Source organism: Pelophylax lessonae (genome assembly GCF_965119305.1).
Source record: "Pelophylax lessonae genome assembly, chromosome: 1".
NCBI classification, from domain to species: Eukaryota; Metazoa; Chordata; class Amphibia; order Anura; family Ranidae; genus Pelophylax; species Pelophylax lessonae.
This window is the reverse complement of record NC_138768.1, coordinates 160,634,505-160,644,437: the sequence shown is the minus strand read 5'-3', so window position 1 is coordinate 160,644,437 and position 9,933 is coordinate 160,634,505. Positions and strand designations below refer to the sequence as shown.

The 9,933-nt window shown below is 43.9% G+C and overlaps 1 protein-coding gene across 1 annotated transcript in view; it reads right to left on the bottom strand.

The window, feature by feature from the left end:
- Positions 1-4,321, bottom strand: part of SLF1 (SMC5-SMC6 complex localization factor 1) — a 181,734-nt gene extending 177,413 nt beyond the window's left edge. Inside the window, exon 1 of the mRNA XM_082247713.1 lies at positions 4,091-4,321. Within this exon, the coding sequence (XP_082103839.1) occupies positions 4,091-4,204 (114 nt within the window). The 5' untranslated portion in view covers positions 4,205-4,321. The remainder of the gene's footprint in view (positions 1-4,090) is intronic.
- Positions 4,322-9,933: the final 5,612 nt, after the last annotated feature.

Sequence of the window (9,933 nt, the reverse complement as noted above, 5' to 3'; positions counted from 1 at the left end):
TTACAACATTTACTACAAAATTGTGGGGGAAATCTGTGTGCACAAAATGTAGTAAGGTAAAAAAAAAAGAAAAAGAAATAACCTTTTGTCTTTACATCCAACCATAAAACATGTGTAATAGGCATATAAAAAAAAAATGAAAGCAGAACTCCAGATACATCATTTAAAACATATGTATGATCTGTTTTACCTATTAATATACAGTGCATCCAGAAAAGTATTCACAGCGCTTCACGTTTTCCACATTTTGTTATGTTACAGCCTTATTCCAAAATGGATTTAATACATGATTACCTTTCCCTCTACAAATCATATCCCATAATGAAAGAAAGTTGTTTAAAACCTTTGCAATTCTTTTATAAAAAAAAAAAAAACTAACAAAATTACATGTACATAAGTATTCACAGCCTTTGCTCAATTCTTTGTTGAAGCACCTTTGGCACCAATTACAGCCTCCAGTTTTTTTGAGTATGATGCTACAAGGTTGGCACACCTATTTTTGGGCAGTTTCTCCCATTCTTCTTTGCAGGACCTCTTAAGCTCCATCAGGTTGGATTGGGAGCTTCGGTGCACAACCATTTTCAGATCTCCCCAGATATGTTCAACTGGGTTCAAGTCTGGGCTCTGGCTGGGCCACTCAAGGACATTCACAGAGTTGTCCCGTAGCCACTCTTTTGTTATCTTGGCTGTCCTGTTGGAAGATGATCCTTCACCCCAGTCTGAGGTCCTGAGCACTCTGGAGCAGGTTTTTATCAAGGATGTCTCTGTACATTGCTGTATTCATTTTTCCCCTCGAACCTAACTAATTTCCCAGTTCCTGTCGCTGAAAAACATCCCCACAGCATGATGCTGCCACCATCATGCTTCACTGTAGGGATGGCATTGGCCAGGTGATGAGCGGTGCCTGGTCTCCTCCAGACATGATGCTTGCCATTCAGGCCAAAGAGTTCAATCTTTGTTTAATCCGACCAGAGAATTTTGTTTCTCATGGTCTGAGAGTCCTTCAGGTGCCTTTTGGCAAACACCAGGTGAGCTATCATGTGCCTTTTACTGAGGAGTGGCTTCTGTCTGGCCACTCTACCATACAGGCCTGATTGGTGGAGTGCTGTAGAGATGGTTGTTCTTCTGGTAGGTTCTTTTCTATCCACAGAGAAACGCTGGAGTGACCATCGGGTTCTTGGTAACCTCCCAGACTAAGGCCCTTCTCCCTCAATTGCTCAGTTTGGCCAGGTGGCCTGCTCTAAGAAGAATCCTGGTGATTCCAAACTTCTTACATTTCCGGTTGATGGAGGCCACTGTGCTCATTAGGATTTTCAATGCTGCAGAAACTTTTCTGTACCCTTCCCCAGGTGCCTCGATATAATCCGGTCTCAGAGGTCTTCAGACAATTCCTTGGACTTCATGGCTGCGTTTGTGCTCTGACATGCACTGTTAACTGTGGTACCTTATATAGACAGGTGTGTGCCTTTCCAAATCATGTCCATACAACTGAATTAACCACAGGCGGACACCAACGAAGTTGTAGAAACATCTCAAGGATGATCAGTGGAAACAGGATGCACCTGAGCTAAATTTTAAGTGTCATGGCAAAGGCTATGAATACCGTATTTTCCGGGGTATAAGACGACTGGGCGTATAAGACGACCCCCCTATTTTTCATCTACCAGTAATACTTATACTTAGGTTACCTTGGAGATATTATACTCGGCGTATAAGACGACCTCCCTTTTTTGGGGGATTTTTTTGAGGTTCAAAAGTAGTCTTATACGCCAGAAAATACAGTACTTAATTACATGTGATTTTTTTCGTTTTTTATTTTAATTAAATTTGCAAAGATTTCAAACAAAGTTTTTTCACGTTATTGTTGGGTATTATTTGTAAAATGTTGAGGAAAATAATGAATTTAATCCATTTTGGAATAACGCTGTAACTTAACAAAATGTGTAAAAGGTAAAGCACTGTGAATACTTTTTATAAATATATTTTTTTTTCAGTCACTTGTAATTCACATATTCCATAGCCAGGACAGTGACACCACTATTTACTACTGCGGCGGCTTCCTGTGTCATCTATCTATTTAGTGGACTATGAAAACACTGCTGGAGGTCCTTTCTGTGCTTTCATCTTCTTTCCGTATGAAAAACCTCTAGCTTTTGCTAACTGAAACATGATAGACTGGGGGCACTGTGCAATGTAACAGCCTGACTTGCTCACAAGACTCTCACTCAAATTTATGCTATGAAGGAAAAATGTGAAAGATAATATAAAAAGTACACAGTTCGTGTTATGCCACCATTTTAAAATAGATGTAACAATTTATTTTTTAAATACAAAACTGGTCCTAAAGATATATATACAGTGGGAACGGAAAGTATTCAGACCCCCTTAAATTTTTCACTCTTTGTTATATTGCAGCCATTTGCTAAAATCATTTAAGTTCATTCTTCTTCCTCATGAATGTACACATAGCACCCCATACTGACAGAAAAACACAGAATTGTTGACATTTTTGCAAATTTATTAAAAAAGAAAAACTGAAATATCACATGGTCCTAAGTATTCAGACCCTTTGCTCAGTATTTAGTAGAAGCCCCCTTTTGATCTAATACAGCCAGGAGTCTTTTTGGGAAAGATGCAACAAGTCTTTCACACCTGGATTTGGGGATCTTCTGCCATTCCTCCTTGCAGATCCTCTCCAGTTCTGTCAGGTTGGATGGTAAACGTTGGTGGACAGCCATTTTTAGGTCTCTCCAGAGATGCTCAATTGGGTTTAAGTCAGGGCTCTGGCTGGGCCATTCAAGAACAGTCACGGAGTTGTTGTGAAGCCACTCCTTCGTTATTTTTGCAGTGTGCTTAGGGTCATTGTCTTGTTGGAAGGTAAACCTTCGGCCCAGTCAGAGGTCCAGAGCACTCTGGAGAAGGTTTTTGTCCAGGATATCCCTGTACTTGGCCGCATTCATCTTTCCCTCGATTGCAACCAGTTGTCCTGTCCCTGCAGCTGAAAAACACCCCCACAGCATGATGCTGCCACCACCATGCTTCACTGTTGGGGCTGTATTGGACAGTTGATGAGCATTGCCTGGTTTTCTCCACACATACCGCTTAGAATTAAGGCCAAAAAGTTCTATTTTGGTCTCATCAGACCAGAGAATCTTATTTCTCACCATCTTGGAGTCCTTCAGGTGTTTTTTAGCAAACTCCATGCAGGCTTTCATGTGTCTTATACTGAGGAGAGGCTTCCGTCGGGCCACTCTGCCATAAAGCCCTGACTGGTGGAGGGCTGCAGTGATGGTTGACTTTCTACAACTTTCTCCCATCTCCTGACTGCATCTCTGGAGCTCAGCCACAGTGATCTTTGGGTTCTTCTTTACCTCTCTCACCAAGGCTCTTCTCCCCCGATAGCTCAGTTTGGCCGGACGACCAGCTCTAGGAAGGGTTCTGGTCGTCCCAAACGTCTTCCATTTGAGGATTATGGAGGCCACTGTGCTCTTAGGAACCTTAAGTGCAGCAGAAATCTTTTTGTAACCTTGGCCAGATCTGTGCCTTGCCACAATTCTGTCTCTGAGCTCTTCAGGCAGTTCCTTTGACCTCATGATTCTCATTTGCTCTGACATGCATTGTGATCTGGAAGGTCTTATATAGACAGGTGTGTGGCTTTCCTAATAAAGTCCAATCAGTATAATCAAACACAGCTGGACTCAAATGAAGGTGTAGAACCATCTCAAGGATGATCAGAAGAAATGGAAAGCACCTGAGTTAAATATATGAGTGTCACAGCAAAGGGTCTGAATACTTAGGACCATGTGATATTTCAGTTTTTCTTTTTTAATAAATCTGCAACAATGTCAACAATTCTGTGTTTTTCTGTCAGTATGGGGTGCTATGTGTACATTCATGAGGAAGAAGAATGAACTTAAATGATTTTAGCAAATGGCTGCAATATAACAAAGAGTGAACAATTTAAGGGGGTCTGAATACTTTCCGTACCCACTGTATATTATATATATATATATACACATACACACATTTCTTTTACTGGGTTATTTTGATAAAAGGTAAATTATGATCTAATGATAAAAAGTGTACTTACTTCACTATCAATAAATTCACAGGGTAGCTTGCTAAGCATTCCGGCCAAAGAATCTTTTTCTGCGTCTCTAAAACCAGTCAGCTGAACAATTACTTGTCTCACAGGCACTTCCATCTGAAAGAGTAATGGGCCCCTTCGCACTAGATCAAATGGGGACTGATTGTGTAGGAAAAGGTAAGGAGTAGTGTGTTTATATATTCCAATGTTTCGGTTTGTCAGTAGGAAGTTCCAATCCCAGCGACTTCCAGGATCACAATTTGGTCTGTACCGCAATAGCCCTCTCTCAGACACACAGATCCTCAAAAGACTATGATCCCTTGATTGCCTATGATGTCAAGGAATCACTGAGATGATTCAGAAAGGGAGCTTCTACCTTAACCCTGTTCCACAGTTCCACCTTGATCATTTTGTGTGGAGGAGCCCTTTAAGAAGAAAAAATAATACAATGCATTTAATATGAGAAAATCTGAAGAAAAAACACAACAAAAATTGCTTAAATAAAAACATACATACAACCGATGGTCAGCATTTAGAGTAGTTCATGAATAGATTTTTAGTCAATAGAGGTTGTTAATTACATTGGCGATCAATGATTTGTGGCATGATCCACTTTTCTACACAGCTTTTTACACTGCCAACAGGACCTTGAATACTGGCATGTAATGCATGATTCCAGTCTCCAGCTCAACCACTTCAATCCTCTAATTATTCTTCCCTTCACTGCTCAGATCTAATGTTCATGGTGTATGGCTGGACAGTTCTTAATCAAAATATATACTGATATGCAGCCATTTCTTTCTATCCCATAAGGCAACGCAGGGACAGAGGAAACATTGTAACAGCAGAAATATTAAAATAATAAAATGTTTAAGTTTGGCCTAACACATTTCAAAAGAAGCCAAACAATTTTGTGTGAGCTTAACTTTTGTATGCATTATATAGGACTAGACATTAAGCCCGTTAAATTAACGGGCGCTAGAACATATGGCTGACTGAGGGGCTCTCGCTTATCTCTTTTTTTTTTCTAACAACGCGAGAGCCACATGACATAGCCAGCTCTGCACATAGCGTCCCTGTTGCCCTAGCAACAGAGACACGCGCAGAGCTGACCGAGCAGCTCTTGCGTGCGAGTGCGTACCCGCCGCGTGCCCGCGCACACCCGCCGCTTCAAAAGTTTTGGTCGGCCGCTCGACGGGGGTGTATGTAGGATATCTATTCTATATTAATAATATGCAAGTGTCTCTGCATCCGTCCCTGTGTCTGTGGGATTGCGCTACTGCGCATGTGCCCCACGGACAGCCGTTGGGACTGGGGGCGGGCACGTCAGGGGCCCCAGAAGTATGTCACACTGACCTGTGTAGGATGGGAAAAACAAAACAAATGTGCAGCGCTGATATTGATAGATGAGTATAAGTGAATAATACATAAGAGTCCAATAAACATGAAAAGTCCATTAAAAAATTTTCATGTGGATAATGGTGATAAAAAATTCCAACAGAGAATATCGTGAACTATTTGTGCAGCAAATCCCAACACCAGTGAAAATAATGTGGATTGCGCTCACCAGATGGATGGGACCCAGATACCATATAGTATAGGGGTCAAACAGGCTTGAGGGAGTAATGATGGAATTTCCCAGCAGGATTCACCGACTTCGATGGATAGCGTGTAGATCCGTGACGAGTATGAACACTCAAAAAGTCTCCACTCCTCTCCTGCCACTCCCCGGCTTGGTCTCCTCTCTTTACTTACCAGTTAGCGCAGTAATTTTTTTGCTTCCTTATTTACTGTGTAGGATGGGTACAGGAGAATGCGGGGCTGCGGACATGGTTCAGGGGAATGCGGGGCTGCGGACATGGTACAGGGGAATGCGGAGCTGCCGACATGGTACAGGGGAATGCGGGGCTGCCGACATGGTACAGGGGAATGCGGGGCTGCCGACATGGTACAGGGGAATGCGGGGCTGCCGACATGGTACAGGGGAATGCGGGGCTGCCGACATGGTACAGGGGAATGCGGGGCTGCCGACATGGTACAGGGGAATGCGGGGCTGCCGACATGGTACAGGGGAATGCGGGGCTGCGGACATGGTACAGGGGAATGCGGGGCTGCGGACATGGTACAGGAGAATGCGGGGCTGCGGACATGGTACAGGAGAATGCGGGGCTGCGGACATGGTACAGGAGAATGCGGGGCTGCGGACATGGTACAGGGGAATGCGGGGCTGCGGACATGGTACAGGGGAATGCGGGGCTGCGGACATGGTACAGGGGAATGCGGGGCTGCGGACATGATACAGGGGAATGCGGGGCTGCGGACATGGTACAGGGGAATGCGGGGCTGCGGACATGGTACAGGGGAATGCGGGGCTGCGGACATGGTACAGAGGAATGCAGGGCTGCGGACATGGTACAGGAGAATGCGGGGCTGTGGGCATACTACAGGAGATGCAGTGCTGCGGGCATGGTACAGGAGTAACATCTCTTGTAGTATGCCTGCAGCCCCGCATAATGGCAGGCAGTGCGGCAGTGGAGGAGTCTCACTTACCTGTTCCTGATATGTGCTGGGGAGTAAGTCTGACCTGTGAAGGATGGGGGAGCTCCTCGGTGTCGGAGGCCGGGTCCCGGGTGTTGGGGGTCACCCCCGATAATGGTGCGGTGTGAGGGCCGTTCTGAATTCGTAAGTGCTAGGGAGGCAGGAGGCGGAGTTACGATAAGTTGCCTTAGATTTAAAAATGGCGTCACCCGGCGCCAACACGTCATTGCGCATTCGCCGCCGCTCGGGAAAGCTCACATATGTTCGGCCATTCCCGGGATTAGCCGAACGTGTACGGCTTTTACTGAGCAGCGGCGCATGCGCAGTGACATGTTGGCGCTGGGTGGTGCCATTTTTAAATCTAAGGCAACTGATCGGAACTCCGCTCCCGCCTCCCCAGCACTTACGAATTCAGAAGGGCATTATCAGACAGAAGCCGCGGTGTTCTCCATACTGGAGCCGCGGTCTTCTCCACCACAGGTACGTTTCTTTCCACATCTGAAGGGAATGTTAAAAGGTGGGCGGGGATCCGCTCATATACACGCCCACCCAGCGCTAGGGTCTGTGTCCCATTGGCTGTCCGTGCGGCACATGCTCAGTAGCGCATTTCCACGGACACAGGGACGCTGCGGAATGGACGCAGAGACACTTGTCTTTTATTAATATAGATTCCCATTTGTACATAAATTTCAGGTTGAGCCATTGCGTTTTCTAAATAGATTTTTCAACAAAGAAGCTTAAAAGACCCTGGACAACAAGTGAAATAAGGTAAGAGCTCCATCTGCTGGCTGCATGTGAAAATATGAACTATATGCCATATCTGATATCTACAACACTAAATCAAAATTAATGTATATATTAATGTACCTGTCCTGAGCTAAAAAAAAAAAAAAAAAAAAAAAAAAAAAAAAAAAAAACACAACACAATTACAACCCATTCATATTTTATTACTTTCAAGAAAATGTAGGTAAAATTAATAATACAGCACACAAACATACTACTAATTTTCAGGAAAAATGTAAGCAATACTGCCAGTTATAAACATTACTTTCCATAATCTGGCAATTTCTTAAAGTACAATAACAAGTGCCTTCAGGAATTGTAGGTACTGGTATTCTGGTTATAATCTGACTGTTTATGGCTACCCTAAAACTAAACAGTTACTTATACTTAGACAAATATTTTTTCCCCCAAAAAGTTAAAACAAAAAAACTACCCTAATTAAACAATTATGGTTAATTAATTAATTATAGTAAGAAGGGCTTTTGAATAATACATCTTAAAAATCAGTTGAAGGCATTAATATCTTCTTATTTTTAAGCAATCTAAGGTATTTTGATTGACACTTGCAAGCTTTAAATAAAGCACTAATTATTCAACTACTGTCAGGTTCATCAGAAAAATCAATTACTTTTAAAGTGATTTATGTGGAACTGTGAACTGTGCTAGAAAGTTCACTTTGAAGACGACATTGCAGATAGAAAGAAAAAATATGAGAATGAAGCTTTTAATGTCAACCGTTACAGATATCATTTTTCATAGTGGAAAGATCAGTGGCAAAATTCTCCATGTTATTTTTTTTTATTTAAATTATTTGAATAATAGCACCAGAACCCTATTTTTTCATGTCTTTGTTAGTTTGTAAATCCTCATGTGAAGCACTGAGTGGACATTGCCTAAAACTTACTGGGAAAGGTGGGAAAGAGGGTTTACTGCCTTCATTAACGTCTAACAGCAGCTTTAGGGCTCTTTCACACGGACGTTCCGTATGTCCGTATATCACCCCATCTGTTTGCGGGTGATATACGGACATAATGCTTGTCAATGGGATTGCGGAAGTCAGCGGATGACCATCCGCTGACATACAATTTGTGTCCTTTCAGTTCTGTTCCCTTTTTTGGAAAGGAACAGAACCCTATTTTTCCTCCATTAAAAAAATGGAACTGATGCAAAATCGGATGTCAGCGGTGTCATCCGCTGACATCCGCAATCCCCATAGACTAACATTATGTCCGTATATCATCCTCAAACGGATGGGATGATATGCGGACATACGGAGCGGATGACACAAGTGTCATCCGTGTCTGTGAAAAAAAAAATAAAAGTGCCGCAGCGGAGATAAAAAACTGAGCGGCTGTGTGAAAGAGCCCTTAGCAATCACTTCTCATGATAGGGTTACTTTAGGGCAGGGGTAGGCAACCTTTGAGGAGGTGGAGATCTACCTGAACAACATGAGAAAGATCAAAAATCACTAGGGTTCAGCAAGGCCTAACTAAATAGTAAGGAGAACATAGAAAAATATAATAAAACAAATGTGACTGTAAAAATTTTAACTTAGCCTACCTTAAAAGTGGATGTGTCAGTAGAGCAATGGACAGTGCTAGTAGGGCAGTGGATGTGTCAGCAGGGTAGTGAATGTGTCAGCAGGGTAGTGAATGTGTCAGCAGGGTAGTGAATGTGTCAGCAGGGTAGTGAATGTGTCAGCAGGGTAGCAGAAGCTATGTGGACAGTGTTAGAAGGGCAGTGGATGTGTCAGCAGGGTAGTGGATGTGTCAGCAGGGTAGTGGATGTGTCAGCAGGGTAGAAGAAGCTGTATGGACAGTGTTAGTAGGGCAGTGGATGTGTCAGCAGGGTAGAAGAAGCTGTGTGGACAGTGTTAGTAGGGCAGTGGATGTGTCAGCAGGGTAGTGGATGTGTCAGCAGGGTAGTAGACGTGTCAGCAGGGTAGTAGACGTGTCAGCAGGGTAGTAGATGTGTCAGCAGGGTAGTAGAAGCTGTGTGGACAGTGTTAGTAGGGCAGTGGATGTGTCAGCAGGGTAGAAGAAGCTGTGTGGACAGTGTTAGTAGGGCAGTGGATGTGTCAGCAGGGTAGTAGAAGCTGTGTGGACAGTGTTAGTAGGGCAGTGGATGTGTCAGCAGGGTAGAAGAAGCTGTGTGGACAGTGTTAGTAGGGCAGTGGATGTGTCAGCAGGGTAGAAAAAGCTCTGTGGACAGTGTTAGTAGGGCAGGGGATGTGTCAGCAGGGTAGTGGATGTGTCAGCAGGGTAGTGGATGTGTCAGCAGGGTAGTGGATGTGTCAGCAGGGTAGTGGATGTGTCAGCAGGGTAGTAGAAGCTGTGTGGACAGTGTTAGTAGGGCAGTGGATGTGTCAGCAGGGAAGTAGAAGCTGTGTGGACAGTGTTAGTAGGGCAGTGGATGTGTCAGCAGGGTAGTGGATGTGTCAGCAGGGTAGTGGATGTGTCAGCAGGGTAGTAGAAGCTGTGTGGACAGTGTTAGTAGGGCAGTGGATGTGTCAGCAGGGTAGAAG